Source organism: Eleutherodactylus coqui, chromosome 5, assembly GCF_035609145.1.
Source record: "Eleutherodactylus coqui strain aEleCoq1 chromosome 5, aEleCoq1.hap1, whole genome shotgun sequence".
NCBI lineage: Eukaryota > Metazoa > Chordata > Amphibia > Anura > Eleutherodactylidae > Eleutherodactylus > Eleutherodactylus coqui.
Genome location: NC_089841.1, coordinates 142,250,337 through 142,277,664, shown reverse-complemented (window position 1 = coordinate 142,277,664; position 27,328 = coordinate 142,250,337). Strand labels below are relative to the sequence as shown.

Genomic DNA, 27,328 nt, shown 5'->3' with positions numbered 1-27,328 from the left:
AAAAGGGTCCTAGGCAAAAGTGGTACACTAGTACAATAAACTTTAAAAATAGTCAATTGCTTGTTTCAAAAGAAGACACAAAAAGTTTCTGTAATCAGTTTATTTGAAAAGAAATTGTTGTACATTGTACAAACCCATAACTACCAATGAAATAAATATAGAGAAAAGAGACAGTGTTACAGTTAGCAGAATGTTAACCAGTTAAATGTCCAGAACATGATGCATTTGTGAGAAGTGTACAGATGTCAGTGGTCACAGACATTTATGTTGTACTTCCTGTGTACAGACAGATCATTAAAATCTGGTATTAGAAGAGATGCTCTATGGTAATAAAAATATAGAAAGATCAACAGTTTAGGTGAGATTCTCAAAGAAACAAAGATTACTCAAGATTCGTGAAGTTGATGGCTTTAAAAATCAAATGTATGCAACATACCTTACACACATACATTAGCCTGTTACACAAGAGTTATCCAGCCATTCGTATTCTTCAGTTTTATATCAAATGGGGGAAAAATAAAATGACATGTGTTTTCTGCAGGCCTGCCTGCTTACGTATTATACACAATTTCTCGGATTTACTTGGTTCTGACTTCCACAGTGCTAAATATAGTTGCTCGCCACATGCAGTAAATTGTATAGAATTTGCTTTAACGCCATGTTGATAACTTTAGAAAGTTCTTTTGCAACAATTCATTTTCTTTGTACCATAATTCATACAGGTTAAGTTTAAAACCGACGTGTTCGTTTTCCTGATAAATTGACATGTTAAGGCCTTTCAAAGTAATTAAACAAGTTTACAGAAAAGGGCTTTTTACATGGCCCGATAATCAGGCAAGAACGTTCACAGGAACATTATTTTGCCCAATGTAAAAGTGCAAGCGATCAGCCGAAAGAGCAAATTGATAATTCGTTAGCTGATCGGCTTATTTGAGCGAGAAAATGATCGCTGATCTGCTACACATCTCCCTTTGTAAATGAGGAGATGTGCAGCCAACCAATGACAGCTCTATCCATAGGGACCAATGATCGTAGCAACAATCGTTCACCCCCTACTAGGGTCTGAATCGACCCATGTAGAGGCCCGGTAGACAGCCACCAATCTCACTGATCGGCACTTATCAACTGGACCAAAATTTCTCAGTTTAAAAGGACTCTTAGCTTAACTTAAATTGGAATATGACTAACTGGTTCCCACTTGTTTACATGGAGCCTCACAATTATATATCTCCCTATCGTCTGTTTTAGTTTTGGCCCTATGTTTGGTGTATAAACTGAGAAAGCTTGAACACTGTATGTATCCATAGGGCAGTGACTGTACATATACCGAGTATACGTTAGGCATATGGCGAACCAGCATGTATTGGCATACATTTTACCTTGCATTATGGAATAGCATTGTGCTATGCTACTCTGTACAAAGGTATGCAGGGAAAATGTATACATTGCAAATACATATATATTCTACATTTTTGCTTTACTATGGGACCTTATTAGTGGAACATGTCTCAGGAGATTCTCCCGATGTGTACTTCCGACGAAAGACTTAACAGAAGTGTACATTGGCCTTATACATATTCCAGAATTCATTTCTACAGAATGCATGTAACATTCCTTAAAACCACTTTAGAACAGGTATTTCACTGTGGATTCCATAAGAAATGGTAACACGTGGGCCGTAAAAGGGATTTTTATACTTTTTCATTTGATGGCTTAATACACCATTGAAGACCGCATGCAGAGATAATTAGCCATTGTAAATATTTTACAGTGCTCCTTCTCAAATTATATGCATTACAGTAGACAAAAGAGCAACATCCTACAAAAAATACCAATGCTCTAATCCACAGTACGGCCCTCTTACAACAATATAAGGAGCACTAGAACTTAATTCACTTTTGTTCAGGCTGAAGTGTGTAAAACTTACTGACTGCAGGCATGCAAAGTGAATAATGTACATTCTGAATGTAATGTGTCTACCGCCACTACCAACTTAGTACTAGTGATGCAAAACCACTGCAGTGAATCAATTCATGGTAATTATAAAATGTACATTTTATTGTAAAGTATCGAGGTATATTACCAATAATAACCAGAACTCAACAGCTCCCCAGGTTTCCACAGCAAATCCGCTCTGATCAATGAATTAGAAAAGAGGCAAACTTATAGAATGAACTGGGATGGGCAGTGTATCCGCGCACACATAAAGGGATCCACAAGGCTTCAGTTTATGCAGGATACAACAATCTTGGGCTGACCAGCAGTCAGGCAGTCTCTAATCCAGCATCTAATAGTTATATTTCATGGAAGATAATACAGTGTCAGATCGCATTCAATGGTCAATGAATGATTGAGAACACACATAGTCGCCATATGAATGACTCTTTATAGGGAATGTAGTAGGAGTTATTAAAACTTGCAAACCTGAACAAAAAGGTTATTCTCAATGCAAAAGCCCAGGTGAAACAGAAATAGCCGCCTTAGCTGTAGCAATGGGAAGCGTCTGTTTTTATAATAAAAACATTTTTTTAAAGCCATTTTCACTTATGGAACAAGAACAAACAAATCTGAAAAAAAAAAAAAGTACAAAAACATCTTTTAGCAGCTATGGAGTCACATAATAAGATGTTCCCGTTTAACATCATGAGAACCAAAAACAATAGCTGAATTGTCAAGATCGAGATTTTTGTTTTCAATTAAATTGTTTATTGGCTAAAAAGTAAAAGTGAGTGCATAAAATGTCAATCCACAATAAATTAAGCTTTCACTGTGTCAGTATACCATCAGTTCATACACAATACAATTCTAGGACGACCGCGCTTTGTCGAAAGTGTGTAATGTGAAGACGAGAACGTTCTCCTTACAAAATCATGATACCAAAAGGAACACCTGTACTGAGCTACATCTGCACTATTATCCAATGAGCCAAATACAGAGTAGTGCTGCTGTTCATGGAATGGCATAACACACTGCATTAGGTAGCAGCTGTAGAAATATCACATTATTCACCCAAACTAGCTCTTGTCTAGTGCCTAGCACCTGATTCTTCTAGAACACTTACATTATGTCAAGTGTTACACTTAAATAAACTAGTTTTTGTAGGAATCTAATATGCAGCCAATTACATAGAAATACCAATACTGCTCCGAGTAAACACTTGATCTTGGAAGAATAAAACAAATACAAAATTACACTAAAGGAAAAAAAAAAACAACAAACTTTAGTCTACAGCAAAAGTCTGATAGTTAGTTTAGCTGCCTGAAACACAGAAAGCAGACATTGATGTTAACAGAATTATAACAATATGTGTGCTACAAGCTAAAAGAAAAACAGAAGTCAAAAGATAAAGACACTGGAATGAACGCTTTCAAAAAGTCAAAGGCTTTCGAATAGTCAGACAAGAGGAATCGATCACTCCACATGTGAAAATGGCTTAGAATTGGTTAAGTCTTTGTCTAAATAGATTCATCCACTTACACAGAGCTCAGTTAGACAGGAAACAAAAATAGGTCAAAAAGGCACAAAAACAAAACCGGAAAGCAAAATTTACATGGTGGCTTTAAACTGAACAGGTACCATCTTTAAATAGTTTTACATGTTAAATAGCAAAATGGAAAAATATATATATACAGCAGCAACACAAATGTAAAAATGACTACAGAAAACAGTGCGTAGACCCTCCTGAGTGTTCACATCAACCACTTCAAAAGACTGTCATTGGTATTCTGATTCCTCACAGAAATATTTCACTTTTCTCTAGTCCTGGCCTCTGATATCCAGGCATTGTTGGATTTTTGCTTTGTAGGTTGAAAAAAAAGTAGAGTCCTATTCTCATCAAGGAGATAAAGATGGTTTTAAGTAAGGCTGTCCTATTGTTGGAATAACCAATGTACCTTACAGTAAACAGACCCCAAATAAAATAAAGAGAAACCGAGTTGGATAGTCTACATAGCCTCAGAGTTCTGTTGCGAACTATCACTTTTAGCCTTTTTGCAAGGAGGAGCACCATCATCAGAATCCTGTAGGGGGTGAAAAAGAAGAGACATAAGTGATGGTAAATAATACAGTATAGGGTCTCACACGTTCGCTTTGAGCCTGTCAGCATTTAAATAGCTTTTTATTGATCAAAGGATAACGTGTTTCCCTGAAAATAAGACACTGTCTTATATAAAATTTTGCCCCAAAAGAGGCACAGTGACAGCCATTCAATGAATGGCTGTGATTGGTTAATAGAGCGCTGTCTGAGTGGCTGACGCGGCGCTTGATTGACCAATCAGGACATTAGCTTGCTGGAGGCGGGGTATTCAAGCCCCGCTACCAGCAAGAAATGCTCTGTCGGCGTTCAGGAGAACACGGCAGCTTGCAGCAGCGCCGCAGCCCAGCACAAGGGACCTGAACGCTATCTACTAGGTGAGTATTCCTTTTTGTTTTTTCATGTAGTCTAGCTAGGGCTTATTTTCAGGTGAAGGCTTATATTTCAAGCCCCTTCCCCCTGAAAAGTGTGGTAGGTCTTATTATCAGGGAAACACGGAAGTAACTTTTACTTAATACTTGCAGTTTCCATAAAACAATTATGGAGCGTCTTTAATAATCTAGTTACATAAAGTTGTTGGCGAATGAATGATGATCAAACGTTATTAACGTTTGCAATGTGGTTCTGCTTTGGATTTTGTGTCTGCAGCTCTATAAACCATCACCTTCTCCTGGTACATCAGAAATGTTTATTCCACGTTGCCGTGGATACGTCCTGCAGACATTCTAGTACTAAAGGTCGTCTTGCTCAGTAGGAACAACCAAAGACGGCTTTATTTCTCTTCAGCTCTGGGGACGGGATTGCTGACCAATAGCAAGACAACGCTTATCACACACAGGAAAGAAGTTAAGAGTGGGGGAATTGTGATAAATGCATATCAGCAGGGATGTGGTGGCCCTTTAGGCTGCTTTCACACTGGCGCCTGTAAAAATACAGCGTTTTACAGCATTATCGATCACGTTAGGCAGTGTTTTTAGACGCACCCCATCATCACATTGGGTAATGAGGTGCATTCATAAAAAGCAAAAAAACAAAACGCCTAACGCACTAAAATAGAGCAGACAGTGTTCGAAAAGCACGGCGTTAGACACACCATGCTCAAACGCTCGTCTGAGAAGCCACATTAAAGTCATGGGGGTCGTTTAGCACGGGGGCTTAATGCTGCAAAAAACGCCTGTGTGAGAGTGGCCATTGTATAAATCAAGTTTTTAGGCTATACATTTTAAGACTCTTTGGTGATTTTGTTTTTAAATTGTTGCTGTTCCTAGCTGGACTAAAAAAATAAAAATACTACAGTTTTCACACCGATGACTAAGCCTAATAGGCCGAACTTCCTGTTCTGTAGAAAAACCTTTTCAGCAGTGATTTATTATCGTCACAGACAGGATTACATTGAAAGGTAACACCCACATGTAGAGAACACAGAATCCACCATTCACAATAAGCATGCCTGGAACAGTTTTCTATAGAAGTCAATGGGTCAGCTCTTGTTGATTGCGTATGAATGGCCCATGGGGCTGCTGTAAATCAGATCACTAAATTCTGCTAACTGCAGATCAGACAGGTGGCCGCCCATAATATAGTCAGAAAACAGAATTAAGAAATCTACAATCAGAAAATAAAAGATTAGAAAAATGAAAAATATTTAATAAGTGCTGTTTCTCTATTACTCCTTCTGGAAATGTATGAGTAAATTCACAGCTGGGTGTTCCCATTGTCCATGTAAATAGGGGCGTACATACATATTCTCCAACAGTCCAGTCAGTGCTGACAATGTCAGACTGCAGGGATACAACCCAAAGTAAATCATACCTGGTAGTCAATGGACTCATTTACAGGAGGAATTAAGAGAAGTGGCACAACAGAGTTCAAAGGACAGATACTCCAGAAATGTTCATTCATGCAGCATACCAGTATTTACTGGCACTGCGATATAATGGTCTCTCTGTAGGAGTCAAAGGCCAGTGTTTGCCATTTTGCATATATAATGCATTATGCTCAATTACCCAGGTATGCGCTAGAGGATTAACCCCTTCCCGCTCCAGGACGTACCGTTACGTCCTGGGAGCCTGGTACTTCCCGCAACAGGACGTACCGGTACGTCCTGGGGATAGCGCAGGATCACATAAGATCCCGCGCTATCCCGCAGCGGGAGTCGGCTGTCACTCACAGCCGGCGTCCCGCTGCAACAGCGGGGGGGCATCAGAGATGCGCCGCCCCGCTGTTAACCCCTTCCCTGCCGCGATCTATGTAGATCGCGGCAGGGAAAGAGTTCACAGAGGGATCGCGATCCCTCTGTGTCTCCGGCCGGCTTTCGCGATATCATCGCGAGAGCCCGGCCTGTCGCCATGGCAACAGGACGCCAGACACTGGTGTCCTGTATTGCCTGTGCCTATAATCGCTGTATAGGCGATAAGCCATGGGAGAGCAGTAGCTCTGCCATGCCTTATCACAGCGATCATAGGCATACTGCTGCAAGTCCCTCAGAGGGACTCAAATAGTGTAAAAAAAAGAAAAGAAAAATGTAAAAAAAAGAAAAATGTTAAAAAAAATGTAAAAAAACCCCCTTTTTTATGCTTTTTCTAATATTAGCATAAAAAAAGGGGAAAAAATGAAAACCCCACATATTTGGTATTGACGCGTCCGTAACGACGTGTACAAAAAGTTGAACACACTTTTCATTTTGTACGACAAAAAGCGTAAAAAAAAAGCTAAAAAAAAGTGCAATAAAAGTGATCAAAAAAGCCGTACATTCACCAAAATGGTACCAATAAAAACTACAGCTCGTCTCGCAAAAAATAAGCCCTCATAGAGCTCCGTACATAAAAAAAAAAAAAGGTTACAGGACTTTGAATGCAGCTATAGAGAAAAAAAAAAAGATTTCCAAAAAAAGGGGGTTTTATTGCAAAAAAGTGTAAAAACCTAAAAAAAATATAACAATTTTGGTATCGTTGTAACCGTACCGACCCGCAGAAAAAATTTTTGTGTGTCATTTATGCTGCATGATTAACGCTGTAAAAAAAAGAAAAAGAAATCTATGGCAGAATTGATGCGGTTTATCTCCATGTTATCATAAAAATTTTTTTAAAATATTTTACGATATTGTCTACGTACCCAAAAGTGGCATCGATAAAAACTACAGCTCGCCACGCAAAAAACAAGCCCTTATACGGCCGCGGAAAAATAAAAAAGTTATGGCTTTTGAAAAATGGAGATGGAAAAATACGAAAAAAATCACTTGGTCCTCAACGCCAAAATAGGCCATGTCATTAAGGGGTTAAAATAAGTAAAGGGGTTTTTAAATAATTTACTTTTTTCAAACACTCAATCAGTGGAGGACCTCGCTATAACGAGGGGCTGCAGTGCTCATGTGAGTGCTGTGTTCCTTTGGTTTTCTTTGTTGGCAGCGGAAGACATACTCCAAGGTCTAAAGAGATCCCCTAGAGACCTCTATGCATCAGTCTTCAGTTGCTGAGAGCAGCCGACAGTGAAGAGGCAGCCACCTTGTTCTAGGGATGAGTGAGGGTATCAGCAGCAGGATCGACAATACTTTTGACATATTGCTCTGACATGTGAGAAGTTTTAAAAAAGTGCAGTTACTTTTTAACACAATTAGGGCTTGTTCACATTGGCACTTTTGGTTTTTGTTTTCCTGCTCCATTTTGGAAGCAGAAAAACGGTACCCACTTGCTCGATGGACCCACTGACTACAATGGGGTCCATAAACGGAATTCAGCGGCGGATGTTCTGAACGGAACCCGTTGAGGTGCATGCGCCCTTACTGAACCATACTCTAACTTTCATTATTTGTTTCCTAAATTTTTAGAACATAAAAGCCCTCTGCCCTCACTGACAAGTTTTGACCAGTGCTTCTGAGAATACAAAGTACATCACCGCGTCATTACCTGAGAATTTTTGGAGGTCTCTGTAGCACTCTCTTTTTCAGCAGAGCTTTGTGTTTCCGTTTTCTCTAAATTATTTAGTGAGCTTTCAACTGATGACTGAGAATTTTGCCCTGAAGTAACTAAATTGGCAAGAAAAAACAAGTTAATGCAGAATAATCATTTCCCAAAGTAAACGTTTATTACAAGCCCCACGTAGAGAGAGCTCCACGATAAAACTGGCCTGGAATATGTAATAAATCAGAATAAATCCCTTTGCAAATGAGCGTGCGTTTTTCCTGAATTTCTAGCTAAGGATATGTTCACACACAGCAGATCCGTGCTAAACATTACCACAACTGAAAAATCCATCCCATACATGTTAACTGTTTCTGCAAGACCAGTTCAGATTAATGGAACATCCAGGGACAACAGCGCTGCAGCTTGTGTGGGTTTGCGTCTGAATGGGCTTCTCCCACAAGGAGATATCTTAAATGAAATCAGGAATCTATCATTTCAATGTTTAGTGTGATCTTTTATTCCAAATAAATGCGCAATATATTGAACAAGCAATCAGCGGTTTTAGCCACTATAGAAAAGCCTTTCATCAAGATGTATATGGCTGTCCACAGGCAGTTGAGCAGCCATCTAAAGTTTAAAGGGGATTTCAGGGGAATACGATTGATGACCTATCATCAGGATAGGTCATGAGTAGTTGATCGGCTGGGATCTGCCGCTCTGGACCCCGATCGATCAGCTGAGTGGGAGCGTGCTGTCAGTGCTGCAATAACACAGAGGTTGGAGCAGAAGCAGTTACAGGCGCCGGCCACTACACAGAGGTTGGTGTGGAGGCTTCCGCTCCGACCTCTGTGCATTTGCGGTGCTGATAGCATGTAGCCGCTCAGCTGATCGGACGGGGTCCCAAGTGACGGACTCCAGCTGATCAATTATTAATGACCTAGCCTGATGATAGGTCATTAAGAGTATTACACTAGAAAACCCCTTTAATGAAGGGCTTTTCCAAAGTGGCCCAAACGTCACTTGTTTGTCTAAAATATTGCTGAAATTAAAAAAAAATCTTCTAAATTTACACTAATATACACATTTCTCGATTATAATAAGCACTGAAATTAGAGTGCTGTCTCTATTTAGGATATCCAGATTAATGGGACATTTGCAGAGCTTTCTGCAACAAAACTGCTGTGTGTGAATATACCCTAAATGTCTTTGTCCTAAGCCTCCTACTCTTAGGGATTGTGCAATCAGCTGATTGCCCTGTGTCCCATTTTTGGAACCCCTGAGAACCCACCAATTTTGCAATGGAAATCTGCAGCTAGCTTGAAATTTTTCTTGCAGCTGCTACAAGTGAATAGTAGTATTAGAGGACAGCAATTCTTGTAATAACAGGGCGGCAGAAGGTCTGCCAGGACAGAAGTCATTCTATGTTTTGCGACTGTGGCAGGGGGGTTCTAAATGTGGAACCCAGCTCTGATGTTCCTATGTCCTAGTATGACATATTAGAATAGCAGATGATATGTTGGCACAACCCCTTTAACCTTTCCACTTCCCGACAATTCCATTATAGTCGTTCTGGACTACAGCAAAGTTTTAGGTCACAGAGCTAAAACTAAAGATTTACAAAAGAAAGGATTGCAAAAAAGTTTATGAAGTAACGTGTTAAAATCTAAGGAGTGATACATGTAGTTTCTGCAAGTGCGTACCTCCCTCACACAATAGAGGTGTATGGTGCAGACTACTACCTTCAGAATCCTGGTGTTCACTGTTATTGGAGTGAGCTTCCTCTGACTTCATCTCAGTACTGTCCGCCTGAGTGTTGAGGTTGTCAGGGGCAGGGCTGCAGTTGCTGCTGTTCTCCTGCTTTACTGGGGATGCATCAGCTATTGAACTCTGGTTGCTATTATCATCTGAAAAGTAAAAAGACGTTAGTTAATTATACGTTGTATGGAAAAATGTGCTTAAACCCCAATTTACATAGCATCCATACCTGCACAAGCCAGAAAAGATAAACTAATGCAGTTATGTTATTAAGATCATTGCTTTTATCCAGCATTTATCTCCATTGAACTCTACAAGCGGAGATGCGGAATTACATGACTGCTGCCAAACGGTTTTCCTCTTCTTTGCCGCCAGCACAACAATAACCCAGCTTGAACTGAACAATTACTTGTGACAGACTGGTTGCACAAAGGCAAACAAGCTTTTCCAACTGGGTTGTCAGAGGGCACCTCCTTAGCAACCAGCCTGTCTTAGATCACTGAGAAGCTTCGATCAAAGTGGAACTGGCACCGAACAGGGAACAGACGGTAAACCTCTAGTAGCAAAAGTCGGATTCTTGAACCAACTTATTGCACTTTTGGAAGGCCCAATATTTATTTTGGACCTTAAGTATCATCTACATGAGCAGCAGTTGTACAATGCCTGTTAAAAGATCAGGTATTGACTTGCAGGAATGCTACCTTCTAATAGGTGGCACTGTAGAGGCATTCTCCCATCTCCTATTTGCATATATGTCTCACAGGGGCATACATGGCCTTATAAGTCTCCTCACAACTTCTAGCTGCTCTCCCTAAGGAGAAACTATACTCCTCCTGACCAACATCTATAGGCCTCTTACCCAGCTAGCCAGAAACCTACTACTGCACACTGATGAGGGGCAAAACCCCCAAAACAGCTATCTTCTGAAGAGGACTCGGATTTGGCTGATTCACCCTGACATTGACTTGCAGGAATGCTACCTTCTAATAGGTGGCGCTGTAGAGGCATTTTAGCATCTCCCAGTTGCATAATGAAACATCACGTAGTCTACAGTGCTATTTCTACACGGTAAGCCAATGGGCTCCAATAGAAGACAAATCTGTCATGGCCAGCTAAGGATAGCAGCCATGATGCTAATGTGAACAAAGCCTAAATGATATTTACAGCTTCAGTTATAACTCTATACCCACCATGCATGTCCATCATCCCTGGGGAAGAGCTATTTTCTGGGGTGGTCAATTCTGAGCCACATTTCTCATCTTTTGCCTTCTTTTTATTCTTAGTCTTCTGAATGGGAAGGAAAGTGGAGAGATAAAGGAAAAACACCAGAATAATTAACACAATGAACACCTATGATAACTGTTAGTGTATCTCAAACGCAAAGTATGAAAGTCCAGAAGAAAGTTAGGAGGAAAAGTAAAAGGAATGTAATAGAAACTATCTAGAGACGGAACACTCTGTGCACAAATTGTAGATTAGGGTTTAGTGGTTTTCCGACAATTTTTCTTCTTCAAAGTTAACCCTCCCCGAAACCTTACTTTTTCAAACAAGAGCCACCAATGCACACGTGCTGCAATCCGGTGAGAGGTGATGTGACCTGCGATGACACCGGGTCTTCTGCCCCCAGTGACACACTATACACAGATGACACAGCTTAGGACTGTGTAAGGGATGTCACAGAGAATGTTCTGTTTTGGGGCTCACATGGACTGCGGTGGTCCTGTGGTTTATCCACATAACTGCCACAGCCATTATTAAAAGACCGGATGAGTGGAGAGCTGAATGTTTTACTCCCCCCCTCCCTCCACCAATGTTTATTCGGATATCTCTTTTAACCCCTTAGTGACGAAGGGGTTTATAATTTTTTCACCGGCAGCCATATGAGGGCTTGTTTTTTGCATGATAAATGGTTTTGTTTTTTTAACGGTATCATTTTTGGGTACATACAATGCATTGTATAACCTTTATAACATTTTTTTAAGGGGATTGTGGAAATTTTTTTATGGCGTTCAGTGTGCAAAATAATGTGATAACCTTAATCCTTGGGTCAGCACGATTCCGGCGACACTGAATTTATTCAGCTTTTTTTAGGTTTTGACATTTCTGTACTTTTTTTCTTCGTCAAAGATTAGCTTTTGTGTCACTGCATCCCAAGAACCAGAGCATTTTTATTTTTCGATTGACGGAGCTCTAGGACAACTTGTTTTTTGTGGAATAAACTCTTCATTTATCCAATTTTTGGGAACATATAACAGTTTGATTGCTTTTTATTCCTTTTTTTTCTAGAGCCAAGATTAACAAAGTCTGCACAATTCTGTAATGTTTTTAAGTTTTAGTTTTAATGGTGTTCATCAAATATGTTAAAGTAATTCTGAAGGCCAGTACAATTATGTAAATATTCATAGAGTTAATTTTTTTGCAACTTTTCCACACTTTATTTTCTGTTTATCGCTGCATTCAAAGACCCCTAACATTTTTTTTTGTCAATGGTGTTGTAAAAGTTTTATTTTTTTGAAGCTTGTACTTTTTAATGGTATAGTTGATCCATGTAATGTTTTGACTACTTTCTATTCCGTTTTTTGTAAGGCAGGATAGGCAAAATTAGTTATTTTTATTACATTATTTATATATTTTTTCATGAAGTGCACTGTGCGAGTTAAAGAATATCTTTTTTCTATACTTTAACTTTTTATTTTTATTCCATTAGTTGACTTGAATAATCACCATATTATATAATTCTACTAATACACTACTATACTTCAGGATAGCAATGTATGACAACGTCTATGAAGATCAGCCAGGGGCTAAGCCTTATAGGCTACCATAGCTAGAAGGCTCAGAGGCTATGTCCAGGCCTCTGGGGTCCAATGGATGAGAGAGGAAGCCCCCTCTCTTTGTCAAGGTATTACATGCTGCCGTCATATTGATCCGTGGTTTCTTCGGTCCCCGCTGTTAGAGCAGGTGCCAGGCTGTCATCCAACAGCTGAGCACCCGCTCTCCCTGGCACTATGCAAAGTAAATGTAATCTAGTACTAATTAAAAGGGATTCCACACTTAAAAAGCCCCATAAGCAGCAATCAAGACAGTTGCTACTTCGCAATATGCAACCTGTCAATATTCATCCTCCCCGACACCCACTTCAGGACCTCTGCATTGCGGCCCCACCATACAATCACTACATAGAATAAGGACGGGGTGCAGTTATACAATGCCAACATATTCAGCAGAGCTTTAGAGTATGATTTACATGAGTTTTTGTCCTCCGTGGGCTCACAATCCAAATGTTCCCATCTCAGATAATTAACCCCTGAGTATGTTTTCGTAGTGTGGGAGAAAACTGGAGAGAACATACAAATTCCATGTAGTGCTGGTTCTTGGAATCCAAGACTCTACTACAATCAGTAGTCTTAAATTAAAAAGTAGCACCAATCTCGACTGCTGCTACTGGGGCAGCTTTTAAAAAAAAAAAAAAAGAGTCTAGGACCTCTAAAATTAAATACATCCATGTAGAATGGTGATGAAAGCTCAAGTACCAGTGACTACAAATAATTTTATTTGAACAGATTGTGATCACAAGGACACGATCTACATATTCATCTGTTCAATATACGGTATCTGCATGTAGTGACATAGAAGACATTTATACTGTCACAGTGTTCAGTGATGAGGGGACTGTTAGCACAGATGAAGGAATCCCCCGCTACAGCTGTGACAGAGGAGCGCAATGCTACCCCACTGCTTTCAATGCGGCCAGTGCTGCTGCCGCCCCATTGCAATGGAATGAAGGCAACCTCCACATTAATTTTAGGGGGGGGGGGGGAGCGATTCATTGAATGAATTGCTGTGATTGGTCACAGCGTTAAGCCAATCAAAGGCAGTGCTTCCAGGAGGCGGGGATTTTTCAATCTCTGGCCATTGATTGGTCATCAATAGTTGATCGGCCGGGGTCCGTCGCTCGGGACCCCTACCGATCAGCTGAGTGGGTGCAATTGTCAGCACCGCTATAACACAGAGGTCAGATCGGAAGCCTCCGCACCGACCCTCCCATGTAGGGGCCGGTGCTTGTAACTCCGACCTCTGTGTATTTGGAGCGGAAGTCTCCGCGCCGACCTCCATGTAGTTGCTGGTGCTTGTAACTGCAGGCACAGCTCCTATTGATTTCAATGAAAGCCGTGCCTGCAGTTACCAAAGCCGGCCACTACACAGAGGTTGGCGCGGTGGCTTCCGCTCTGACCTCTTCTATTGCAGCGCTGACAGCATGCACCCGCTCAACTGATCGGTCGGGGTCCCGAGCGACGGATCCTGGCGGATCAACTATTGATGACCTATCCTGATGATAGGTCATCAATAGCATTTCCCTGGTAAACCCCTTTAAAAAGTGAAATCCCCAACATAAACTCAAACTGACACAATGCAGATTTTAAATCAGGTCAACAGGTCAATTTACAAAATTCTGAAGGCCAAGGGAGGTCTAAAATGACACTATATGGGGTTTCTAAAAAAAAAGTGGCAATTTAGTGTGTAAGTGACACTGATAAATCACATTTAAAGGAACAATTTGAGGGTTTAGCTATAAAATATGTAGAATTTAATTTCTAGTTTCGCCGCAGACTGTGGCTGCTGCTAGTTATATGAACCTCTCTGGCTTCTACTTCTCACCAGTACTTGAGCTTTCATCATTAAAAGGCAACAAATCCAACAGAGTTAGTGGCAGTATATAAATCAACATGCTTGCTTGTTAGTGAAGAACCCACTCCCTGCAACATGAAAAACAAACAATAGTAGAAAAGACAGGATCTGACTTTTCCACAGGGTTTTGGTCGCCTCAGAAGTCCCGAATTCTCATCTGTCACTTTCAACTCAATCTGAAGGGAAAAAATGTACAGAAATGAAATGACTGGATTCAAATTTCCAGTGCAATTGACTTGCATAAAATTTAATTTTGCCCCCTATAGGGAGACTAATATGCATCCTGCAGAATAATGTTCACAGGTCAATTCATTCTTCTAGTAAATACTAGATTTTTTTCCAACCTTTAATATTACTGTTTAGAATTCCATTTTCATTTCTTCAGAGCGCAACCAAGACAATCTATTTTCCAGCAGTGCAGCAGGCATTTTTGTTAGTCTGTGAATATCTGGTTGGTCGGACTCCTGGTAAGACTCGGTTTTGGCATTGTAGAACTAAAGTGATGCAGGCATTTAGGACTGGCACATTAACTTCAATAAACAGCGTTGCCAAGTATTTTCCCATTAAAAGGGGTTGTCCGCTTTAGGCAATTACTGTTTGTTAAATGGGCCCCCTAATGGGAAGCAGATCACGGGGTGTCCCATCTAATCTATGGAGGAACCTGGCAACAAGTGTTCAATTTCCCTGCAGTGCCTCCACAGGGGAAAATAAAGCATTACACAATGCATATTAGAATCAATGGGATGTCTGTATAAACACAGACCAGAGCAGGAAACGCTACACTCTGGCTAATTCTTCCTGCATTAAGTGAAAATTGCCCTATAGGCTACGTAAAATGGCTCTTGTACACCAGGCAACCTCTCTAAGCTTGGAATTCATAAAATACAGTTATATTAGCAAAGTAAGAAGATAGAAAATGTTCTGTTCTACGTAAACAAGGCAAGGAATTAGGCTGAACTGGTTGGACATGTCTTTTTGGGGCCTTATATACTATGTTACTATAAAGAAGGGTGAACCTTTAACTTTTTGTTCTGTCTACGTTTTTGATTAATAACTACTAAAAAACTTACATCGTCCCCTTTTGGCTCAGCAACCGGCACCCACTTGTAAATCCTAAGAGAGGTATCGCCAACAGTTACCCATTTCTTTTCCCTGAAAAACAGAAAAGAATACAATTTGTGACGTCTTAATGCTATAAGAATACTCTATTGGTTTAGGCATTGTTCAGACTCTGGAGCAGATCAGACACAAAATAGTACAAAGTGCTGTGGGCATGGCCGGAATCCAGCAGACCCTATTACAGTTAACCCCTGAGTGACGGAGCTTTTTTGCTTTTTTCCGTTTTTGTTTTTTTCCTACTCCCTTTTAAAAAATCGTAGCTCCTTTATTTATCCATCGATGTCGCTGTATGAGGGCTTGCTTTTTGCGGGACAAGTTGTATTTTTCAATGGCACTATTTATTGTACCATATAATTTACTGAAAAACTTTTAAAAAATTCTTAGCGGAGAGAAATGAAAAAAAAAAACGACATTCCACCATCTTTCGGTGCGTCCTGTTTCTACGGCGCACAAACTGCAACAAAAACGACCTGATATTTTTATTCTATGGGTCAGTATGATTACTATGATACCAAGCTTATATAGTTTTTTTTGCTGTAGTACTTGTATTTTTTTTAAGATATTTAATTTTTTTCAATTATTTTCTGCGGTCATTATGTGCGCGCAATAACTTTTTTATTTTTCTGTCGATGTAGTTGAGCAAGGGCTCAATTTTTTGCGGGATGTCCTGTAGTTTCCGATAGTATCAATTTGGAATACATACAACTTTTTGATCGCTTTTTATTGCATTTTTTCTGGAAGACAGGGTAACTAAAAAAGTGTATTTCTGGCATTCTTTTTTTTTTTTTTTCGGAGGACGTTCACCGTGCAGGAAAAATAATGCACTACTTTGATAGTTCGGACTTTTACGGACGCGGCGATACCAAATACATTTTTATTTTATGATTTAGATTTTCTAATAACTGATATGGCAAAAGGGGGGTGATTTAAACTTTTAGAACTTTTTTCTTTTTTACAATGTAAAAAACTTTATTGATCTTTTTTCTTACTTTACTTTGAAGTCCCCCTGGGGGACTTTAACATGCGATGCTTTGATCGCTCCTGCAGTATGACGTAATGCTATAGCATTACGTCATACTGCTTTTTTACAGGCAGTCTTCAAGCCACCCTGTGTGGATGGCTTGATAGGCAGTCTGCTAAGGCAGCCCTGGGGCCATTCATTAGGCCCCCGGCTGCCATGACACCTGCACGGCTCCCCCGATCTCACCGCGCGGGGGGGGGCGGGGGGGGGGGGGGCGTGCGGGACCCCCAAACAGTGTTCGGGGGATTTAAATGCCGCTGTCAGAATTTAAAGGGTTAATAGCCGCGATCGGCCGAACGCGGCTATTGCCCGCGGGTGTCAGCTGTAATAAACAGCTGACGCCCGTGCTGTATGGAGGGAGATAGCGGCGCTACCTCCCTCCATACACGTCCTGCAACAGCAGGACGTAGTTTTACGATAGGGGTTAACCTTAACACAGGTGCAAATAAAATCTTAACTGACTATGATTAGCTTCATAATCATAACTACATTATCAATAAAAGGTTTACTCATTGTAATCTTGACTTAAGGCAGACACTTTCTAGGACTAGTTATCAGGATGATCAATTACACATACAGATATTGAGCTTTTGGGACAGTTTTTCTTTAAACGTGTTGTCTGGGATGTTGATGACATATTGAATGTATGACATGAACCCACTAAGACCCCTTTAGTCATCTGCTTACCCAAACATAGCGCAGTACATAAGGACCCACCTCACTGAAGTAAATAGCAGGGCTGAGAGTACTAGGCACAGCCGCACTAGTACGTATGCCATTGTGGCTGCTGGCTCCTTCATCCTGCAGATAGGTAGGAGTTCCATGGATAATATAGTCTAATGCCCCTTTAATGATTGCAGCCTGGAAGCTATATGGCAGCACTCTAAGCTGCTACACCCCGTTGGTTTGAGTCCGTCTCCTCAAGCAAAGTGATCTCACTTGCGTTTGGCACTTACTGTACTTTGCTACGCCTCTGCATGTACAGTATGGCCACCATATGAACAGACATAATATGGCTGTGTGCAGAGGGAAAGAAAAGGCTCAAAATATCCCCTCTATATACCAGATGTCTGACATACACTACATCAACTACAGCGACCTAGGGAGGTAGTAGTAATTATTTTTAACTACAGGAACTCTCTAAAACCCATTCATCAGAATAGAGCACCATGTAGCAGACTATTTCTTTATAATATTCTATTTGTTAGCAGACTTTAACAAATGATAGAACACACTTCATCACAAGCATTGGATATTTGTTAGAACCTTCCAGCAATTTCAATGTGATAGAACTATCAGTAGGTCCAAAAAATGTAACACAAAGCTTTTCTTTACACTTTTCTTAGTAGATTTAGGCTACAATGCCAAAAAATGCAAGAAAATGTACTTGCTGTGTGATCAACAATTTACCAATCTCTAAGCTTGGAAAAATCAATGTGGTTTAAAAGGGGACAATATCATATGGCTTATCTAGAATCTCACAAGAGTAAGGACTTCTGTCCACGGGCAATTTTTCACTGCATTTCCTGCGGCGATAATCCGGCCGTGGGGAATGCAGTGAACACTTTCCATAGACTACTATAGAAAGCGCAGAGCGGAGAATCATAGCAATTCTCCACTCGCGGGATTTAAATCGCAGCATTCTGCAATTCTCCACAGTGAGCCTATCTGTCAGGCTCGGAGAGCCATCAGCTCTCCCCTGCTCCCCAGCGGCGGCTCCCACGGCGGAGATCTGCCGCGGGATATCACTACGTCCATGGACAGCAGACCTTAAGGCCCTTTTACACACGATTATCGCTCAAAATTCGCTCAAAAGCCATCTTTTGAGTGATAATCATTGCGTTTAAATGTGCCTGTCTTTCACTTTGCTGCGGAACGATAATTTTATGTTCGGCATAAAAACCATTGTTCAGCAGAAGAGCTGATAGCAGGAACTTCACGCTGTGTTCTCCGCGGGAAGCACTGATAACATTGTCTCAGCTGTCAGCCCAGCAGCAGAACAAAGGGTATGTATTCAGAGAACAGACCACCCGCTATTCTTTGAATATAGCTCCGGGCAGTTCACACGCATTAATAAGCTACTAATTGTTATTAGTACCAATTAGCAGTTTATGCAAAATGATTGCATCTTTGTGTGTAAAAGGGCCTTAATATAGGTTGGAGAGGTCATAAACATGTTACTCACTACTACTTCTCTGATGGTTGTATGAACCCCTTAAAGGGGTTGTCCCGAGGCAGCAAGTGGGTCTATACACTTCTGCATGGCCATAATAATGCACTTTGTAATGTACATTGTGCATTAATTATGAGCCATACAGAAGTTATAAAAAGTTTTATACTTACCTGCTCCGTTGCTGGCGTCCTCGTCTCCATGGTGCCGACTAATTTTCGCCCTCCGATGGCCAAATTAGCCGCGCTTGCGCAGTCCGGGTCTTCTCCTCTTCTCTATGGGGCTCCGTGTAGCTCCGTGTAGCTCCGCCCCGTCACGTGCCGATTCCAGCCAATCAGGAGGCTGGAATCGGCAATGGACCGCACAGAAGCCCTGCGGTCCATGAAGACAGAGGATCCCGGCGGCCATCTTCAGCAGGTGAGTATGAAGACGCCGGACCGCCGGGATTCAGGTAAGCGCTGTGCGGGTGGTTTTTTTAACCCCTGCATCGGGGTTGTCTCGCGCTGAACGGGGGGGGGGGGGGGGGGGTTTAAAAAAAAAAAAAAACCCGTTTCGGCGCGGGACATCTCCTTTAAACCACTCTGGGATCAACTTCACTACACGCTAAGATCAATTTTGCAAACCAATATGCATTGTGGCCCAAGCATTGCTCTTTTCTCATTAGGCATAGAGGACTACAATTCCTCGGACCTTCTTATCTCCCATATTGTAATAGCAACTAGAAGACCTATAGCCAAAAAAGTGGGAAACACAAAAGTACCTTCTTTAATTTAAACTTTCCTAATGGTTTAACTCAATTGTATTATTGTACATCTAATTGCGTCTAGATTAGACCAACTGGCTAGATTTAAAAATCACTGGGTGAAATAGTTAGACTTTTCAGGATATACTTGTTAAGCCGGCTGCATACAAACAGGTCGGATTCCACATGTGAGAGCCCGCAGCGGAATTGGACCCTGTGCTCAGCCGGTGACACTGCATACCTGCTTCTTGTTGGTATTAGTGTATCTTGACGCCACCGGAAGTACTGGTGGAGCAAAGATACAAGGAGTTTGACAGGGGGTTGACGCCCCCGGTTCCTGATTGGCTGTACTACATTCTCCCCGTCCTCGTCCTTACAGGTCCTGTAGCCCCCGCTGTGGAAGGTGAGAGACGGCTATGGGGACTTATGAGCGCTGCTGGGCAGGGGACCACGCCGTCCCGTAGGAGTTGGTGGTGCTGCCGGGGACTTAGGGGCGCTGCTGTGCGAGGGAGCGGTGACTGCCTGTTTTCACCGGCGCACCGCCGAAGTGCGACAGCGATGCTGTGAGCCGGAGTGCTGACTGTCGGTGTTCACTTCACGTCACTGCTGTGGTCTGCAGCGCTGAGTGGGGCCGCTCTGGAGTTCACTGTGGTGCTGTGCCATGGGCCGCTGGCAGTCACCACTTCTGAGGCATAGATTGGTGAGAGCTGCAGAGCGGCGGTGGGGGTGGGGCGATGTATATTCACCTTTGCACTTCCAGTGTTCCCGCGGCTCCGCTACACTCACTGTCGGCAGGAGCAGGAGGTGTCACGACAAGGAAGGATCAGCCAGGACAGTTACAGCGCCCTGCTACAAGGCAGCGGAGGTAACAGCAAGGCCAGCAGCAAAAGCTGTGAAGGCCAGAAAAGGGGCGCCAGGGACAGCGGGGCTGCTGGGACGCCGGCTACAGTCAACGAGTGTCCAGAAGCAGGACCTTTGAGTCAGAAAAAGCAGGACAGTGACGTGCAGCCAATCACGAACAGGGGGCGTCAACCCCCTGTCAAACACCTTGTATCTTGGCTCCACCTGTACTTTCGGTGGCATCAAGATACACTAATACCCTTCTTGTCTTCATCTCCTGTACTGCACATGGTTCGTACGGCTCGCCTTGGCGGTCATAACAGCTTCCGCAAAGGCCATCATTTTATATCCTGGACTACCAAATTACCTAACGAGGGTACATTTATTTTAGAGAGACTTTGCAGAAATTCCTGTGACTGAAAATCAGTTTAATTCATCTGAATGAAGCCGTTTTGGCGGTAAGCCCATGGCTGCCTGCAAGCCACATTTAGATGAATGAAATAGCTGCAAAAGTTCCTGTAACAAATGTGCTGCATGTTTATAACCCAAGACTGGTTTCACACAGGCGGAAGAGTATTTACACGTATATGTGCGTATTTTACTGTATTTTGCGTATACTTAAAAAAAAAAAATCATGCAAGCACGGTCCCAATTATTTTAATGGGCAATTAAGCTTAATTAGTCACAATGTGCTATTTTCAAGTACGCATGAAAATAAAATATGCTGCTTTTTTAAAAATTGGCACAACCGTAATACGCGCCCAAAAACATCAGCAGCAAAATTTGATAAGCTACAGATTTAAAATCCGCAGCGCAAGTCAATGTAGTCGGCAGATTTTCCCCACAGCGTGCGGGGGGGGGGGGGGGCGTGGAATTTTTAAGATCCTACCCACTATATTTGTACTGTAAATGCTATGGATTTTAGGCAGCCGATTCCGCTACGGAAAAAAGAAGCATTACCAACTAGTGTGAAGATATCCCTAAGGGTCAGAATGCCACTTTCTCATGGAATTTCTACAAGAGTTTTACGCCACCAAAAAACATGGGGTCCAGCTGCTAGTTGTAGTTCAGCAGAGAGTCTGAAACAGCCGGCACACAGATTTACTTCCAGCAGGGAATGTGCAAAAAGTGACACATTTTTGTGGTGTGCGTCAAAATGTCCAGCTTTTCTACATTAGTTTTCTGATACAAAAACTTTGATAAATCACTCCTTTTCTGGCAATTTTGCTCACTTGGCTCCAGGTTTTTTCCCCCCTCCAAATGTGGCATGCTTTATGGTTTGCGTTTTGTACCGGTGGTTTCACAGAGACTTCTGTATAGGAAAAAGAAAAACCATGGGGGAAAAAAAGAAAAAATGTGTGCATAAAAAAATACCACCACCCAAAACCCTTCTAAAAAAAGCATAGAATTTTTTTATTTTTTTTTACAAGCCTCAAAAAGTGACACTACAGCCTAAGTCTGAAGAAAACCTTGCTCCACAGTACTGGGCAGCGGATGTATCACTGCATAGCTGGGTAATAATGTGGCCAGGACAGCTGGTAGAAGCTTAAGGATGGTCTCACACATGTGTTCACAAAATGCCATGTTCGAAATCACAACATTTTACTGCGATTTCAAGCTGCGTTTTTGAACACATTGTACGGCGTTTGAGGGCACTTTTTAACGCACCCCATCATTGTGATGGGGTGCGTTAAAAAGTAGTAAAGCGTGCAAAACAAATTAGAGCAGACAGCGCTCGAAAATCGCGGTGTTAGAAATGCCATGTTCAAGCGCAGGTCTGCGAAGCTCCACTGAAATCAATGGAAGGGTTGTACTGCGGCGTTTCAAACACCACACTAATCACTGTAAAAAGTGGGCTGTGTGAGAGTGGCCTTAGGGTATGCTAAAGAAATCCCATCCAAACACCCCCAAAAATAGGTAGCTTAAAGAGAACCTGTCGCCATACAGAATTAGTAGGGCTAGTTGCATGGCTCCGAGTGCCGGCCCCGCTGACTCAATCCAGGTTTTATTTGTCCATAAGCCCTTTTCTTCTCTTGGAAGGGCTCGTCTTCAGTCTACTTCCTGGTGCTCTGAATGTGCCAAGTGGTCGGTTCTCACCACTCACTGTCAGTCAAGTCCAGCATCACCCACCGAGAGCAGGCGGTAGGGACTGGCCACTTGACACATCCACTGACCTAAGAAAAGCCCGTCAAGGCAAGTACGGGGGAGCGGGGGATATAGTTCGCAGAGGCAGGCAGCCACCCCAAAAGCGCAGAAAAGTAGAGCGTGCTGCGGTTGGCTCACAAAATACAGAAATGTGAATGAACCTATCGATTCTATACTCTGCGTTTTGTGCATGCAAATACGCCTGTGTGAAGGAGCACTCAGACACATTAGGCAAAAGTCATCTGAACTTGCCGATTTAGGTGGGATTGGTTGGTTATTGTATGGATCCGGCATGTTGAATTTTAATCCTTTTGTTCTCCCTGGAGGTAAAGTGCTACCAGGAGTCTAGAAGTGGCTTAAAAAGTGATCCTCCGGTCCTGGACAAACAAAGATGGCGGAACCACTTCTCTAACTACATGATGCACACTGTACATAGTATATATACACATTAGTAGTCTAAGGTCAGATTCACATGGGCGTATTTGCATACACAATACGCAGTGAATTAAACCCAAATAGAATGCAAAAAGTACAGTAAAAATACGCCAATGCGTACGCAAAAAAGCAGTATTTGTTCCGCAAAAATGTGATGCTTATGCACACGCAAATACACATATGCTCATGTGAATTTGGTCTTAGACAATATCTGCTGATGTGACCAGTCAGCACTGCTCATGTGGACAGCACTAGTTACTCAAAGCAGGTGTAGGGTCTTACACTAATGACTACTAATGCACAGTGTGCATCAGGGCAGAGAAGCTGCTGCAGCCATCTTTGTTTCTCCAGGCCTGGAGGATCCCTTTAAGTTACCTTTACACGGAGCAACTATCATTCAGATAGTTGCTCAGAAATGTCTTTGAAGCATATGACAGTGGTTAATTTGCTTTTACACAAAGCGATGATTGTCCATTAGTCGTTTGCTGAGATATTGTTCTTAGAAGGGATCTCCATGCAAATTCATTCCTAAGTCATTCAAATATGAATGACTGCGGCTTTACACCACGCCTTTTGTTTAGTCAGCGAATATATTTTCGGTAAGCTGAAACGTAACAACTACTTTCTTACCGCTCGTCACCCTGTAGGTGGCCATGTTTACACTAAATGATTATCATATGAATTAAGCTGCTTTTACACGGAACGATTATCATTTAGAGTCCCACAATCCTGCTTCCTGTGAATGGAGACGGGCGGCTGGAACGTTTTGCAGCCCACTCTGCCTCCATTTACTAGTGATGCTCGCTTCTGTATAACAGGGGTGATTATCGCTCAATCGACCTGTCAGGCATCTGTTGCCCAACAGATCGTCTCATGTAGAAGGGCCCTTAGCTCTTTCTAGCAATTATTTGGCCAACAGTCATCATGCGAAAAGGTACCATTCCTCCCCTATGTCTGTGTGTATGGGGGAGCCAGAAGAAATGACTGTCAGTCTAACAAGCATTCAACCAACAGCTATTGTCAGTGTATGCGCAAATTGTTGTTGATGCAATGAATCCTCTACATACAATACACTTCACCACTCTATGCAGGAATCATATATGTGACCTTCTGGGATCGCCTTCTCTTCTCCACACACAGAAAATGCTTCAAAACTGCATCCTTGAAATCAAACATGATACAACCCGGAATGCTGTAAATCATTGGAGTCCCCTCTGTAAGGAAGCTAGCGGTCCTCAATATGGCACTGCAACACTGTCCGAAGACAATTCACAATAATCCTTCAGATGTAGTCCTACATCTGGACAAGAAAAATGAAAGAAGCATGTACAGAATGGGAGGAATTGTACCTAAGCAGCAGCACATGTGAAAAAGACTTGGGTATACTAATAGATCACAGACTGAACATGAGTCAACAGTGTGATACAGCAGCAAAAAAGGCAAACACAGTTCTGTGATGTATTAAGAGAAGCATAGAGTCTCAATCATGTGAAGTCATTATACCTCTCTACTCTTCCTTAGTCAGACCTCATCTGAAATACTGTGTCCAGTTCTGGGCACCCCAATTACTGACAAACTGGAGCAAGTTCAGAGAAGAGCTTCCAAGATGAACGGTCTGCAAATCATGTCCTATAAGGAACGGTTAAAGGATCTTGGAATGTTTAGCTTGCAAAAAAGGCCAAGAGGAGACTTAAAGGGGTTGTCTCGCGAAAGCAAGTGGGGTTAAGCACTTCTGTATGGCCATATTAATGCACTTTGTAATATACATCGTGCATTAAATATGAGCTATACAGAAGTTATTCACTTACCTTCCCTGCGCTGGCGTCACCGTCTCCATGGTGCCGTCTAACTTCAGCGTCTAATCGCCCGATTAGACGCGCTTGCGCAGAAGGGTCTTCTGCCTTCGGGTCTGTCCGGCAGTATCGGTGTTCTGGCCCCGCCCCCTTCTACGCATCATCGCGTAGCTCCGCCCCATCACGTGTGCCGATTCCAGCCTCCTGATTGGCTGGAATCGGCACACGTGACGGGGCGGAGCTACGCGATGACGCATAGAAGGGGGCGGGGCCAGAATGCCGCTGCTGCCGGACAGACCCGAAGGCAGAAGACCCTTCTGCGCAAGCGCGTCTAATCGGGTAATTAGACGCTGAAGTTAGACGGCACCATGGAGACGGGGACGCCAGCGCAGGGAAGGTAAGTGAATAACTTCTGTATGGCTCATATTTAATGCATGATGTATATTACAAAGTGCATTAATATGGCCATACAGAAGTGCTTAACCCCACTTGCTTTCGCGAGACAACCCCTTTAATAGTGGTCTACAAATATCTGAAGGGCTGTCACAGTGCAGAGGGATCAGCCCTATTCTCATTTGCACAAGGAAAGACAAGAAGCAATGGGATGAAACTGAAAGGGAGGAGACACAAATTAGAGATTAGAAAAAAACTTTCTGACAGTGAGGGTCATCAATGAGTGGAACAGGTTACCACAGGAGATGGTGAGTTCTCCTTCAATGGAAGTGTTCAAACAAAGGCTGGACAAATATCTGTCTGGGATGATTTAGTGAATCCTGCACTGAGCAGGGGGTTGGACCAGATGACCCTGGAGGTCCCATCCAACTCGACCATTCTATGAACTATGATTTTATGACGCGACTCTAGAAGGATGCACATGTATTTGATTCCTACATAGAGCGGTGAAGTATATTGTATGTGGACTTAGGCCTCCCTCACACAGGCGCTTTTTTTTGCGATTAACACGGTGTTTTCAGCGCCGCACTAATCGCGGTATAAGGCTCCCATTGTTTTCGATGGAGCCTCCTGATCGCGGCACTTTCCAGCGCCACCATTTTGGAGCGGAGTCTGTTTTATTTTTGACGTTTAGCACACCTTATCCATGATACAGTATGCTAAACTCCGCTGTCGGCTGCAGGGAGCTGTGGCCGAATGTGAAAGTCAAATTGTGGCAAAGCCGAATGCCTATTTGAGGGAGGCCTTCTCATGTCCATGTTTGTATTTTCACCGCATATTACATGTGCTACATAAAGTGAATGGAGTCAATGGACTTCCACTGATCCACGCACATCAGCGTGTGGACACTATGTATCGATATGCAAAAGAAATAAATTGCAGCATGCTCTAGTTCTGTGCATACCCACACATTGTGAGCCCTTTACATTTGTATGGGCTGCGTATGATACACTGTCCATGCGCAATACATTGTGTACGGACAGAGTTTCCATCGCATCGCTGCTCTAAAAAAATTTTAAAAACCTCTCTGCGCATGTCCATGTGATACGCGGCCATGCACAGTACACCCGCAGCCATAGGTGATCACTGCCGGCTCAGCGTATGGCTGTTGATGTGTAAAATAGCGCAGGGAGACCAGCAGCGCTCTACGCATACGGCCGCGGGCATGAGCCCTATGTGATTATCAGTCCTTTATTTGCAATAGATGACCTGCCTCGGAAGTGACAGTCAGGGCTGATCAGTGCACTGAGCATCATTAGTTGTACCCCGGCAGGGGGACGGCTCTGCCCCTCTCCGCACACAGCAGCTGCCACGCTGGAGCAGCACGGAGGGTGAACGTGATCCGATGTCTCCTGATCATATAGAAACTTCTTGGCCATTTAAATGACCGTCCAATAAGGTCATCCCACCATAAGCCGGCGGCCTCCCATTGGCTCCCGCCCGGTGACCGAGGTGTCCGGATCACAATAAATAGCACATGAAAACACCGGTGAGGAGGAAACTTTGTGCACGGCCGGAGCGCGGAGAGCCGGCCGTGTGCGCGGGGTCCGCAGCCCTCCGTGCGGTGGAGACAAAGGAGCTGCTGGAACGGCCCCAGCGTGACTCCTCCCGTGTGCGGCCGCCACCATAACGCACGTGTGAGGTCCGAGTGTAAACACGGACCGCCGAGCCGCCGCCGCCACGCCGCGCTCCCCCTGCAGCCGCCGCGGACGGGAGGAGGGAGCAGCCGCCGCGGGCCAAAGCGCTAAATTTAAAAGCCATCTCCGACCCTGATAAGGATATAAATAAGAGGCGGCAGCTCCGCAGTCAGCGGGGAGGAGGCTGCGGGAGAGCCGCCACAATGGACTGCCTCTTCTCCGGCTCCCCGAGCTGACATGGCTGCCGGCTTTGGCGGGAGCCTCTAGTGACTGTACAGTAGAGGGGGGAGACCCCCGCACAGCGCCGCGCTCCGGTCACACCGCGTCCGCCGCCGCCACCTCCCTCCATTCCTCTCCTTTGTTGTCCTTTTTCTTACCATTTCCGTACTTTTTCGATGGCGGCCATAACCCGTTTGATGTCATCTTTAGCTCGGCTTCGTGTCTCGGCTCTGACCGATCGTCCGGACATGGCTGCAGGGTGATGAGGGAGGGGGAGGAGAGGGACAGTCGCCGCCGGTTACTTGTAGCTTTCTTCGCTCTCACACACTCACATACGGCCGAGCACAGGCGAGCAACGCGCACGCGCAGTGTCCT

The 27,328-nt window shown here is 43.1% G+C and overlaps 1 protein-coding gene across 3 annotated transcripts; it reads right to left on the bottom strand.

Annotated features, from left to right (window-relative positions):
- Nucleotides 1-85: 85 nt before the first annotated feature.
- BCL7A (BAF chromatin remodeling complex subunit BCL7A) lies at nucleotides 86-27,328 on the bottom strand. 3 transcript variants are annotated; one of them, XM_066603296.1, is made up of 7 exons: nucleotides 27,112-27,328; nucleotides 15,450-15,531; nucleotides 14,493-14,555; nucleotides 10,881-10,977; nucleotides 9,675-9,839; nucleotides 7,939-8,057; nucleotides 86-4,019 (listed from the first exon to the last, which is right to left on the bottom strand). In XM_066603296.1, exons 1-7 carry the CDS (start codon nucleotides 27,201-27,203, stop codon nucleotides 3,945-3,947), a joined length of 693 nt encoding a protein of 230 aa, XP_066459393.1. In that variant the 5' UTR covers nucleotides 27,204-27,328; the 3' UTR covers nucleotides 86-3,944. The 3 variants fall into 3 exon arrangements, with proteins under 3 accessions (XP_066459393.1, XP_066459394.1, XP_066459395.1); XM_066603297.1 differs by having other exon boundaries at nucleotides 10,881-10,974; XM_066603298.1 differs by lacking the exon at nucleotides 14,493-14,555.

Bases quoted from the DNA above. Each gene is read 5' to 3' on its own strand.
- BCL7A (XM_066603296.1), bottom strand. From the start codon at position 27,203: ATGTCCGGACGATCGGTCAGAGCCGAGACACGAAGCCGAGCTAAAGAT. The intron at 10,978-14,492 runs GTCAGATCCTGT...CTTCCCATTCAG, and splicing joins GACCAAAACCCTGTGGAAAA to AAGACTAAGAATAAAAAGAA. The intron at 8,058-9,674 runs GTAGTAGTCTGC...TTGCCAATTTAG, and splicing joins TGAACACCAGGATTCTGAAG to TTACTTCAGGGCAAAATTCT.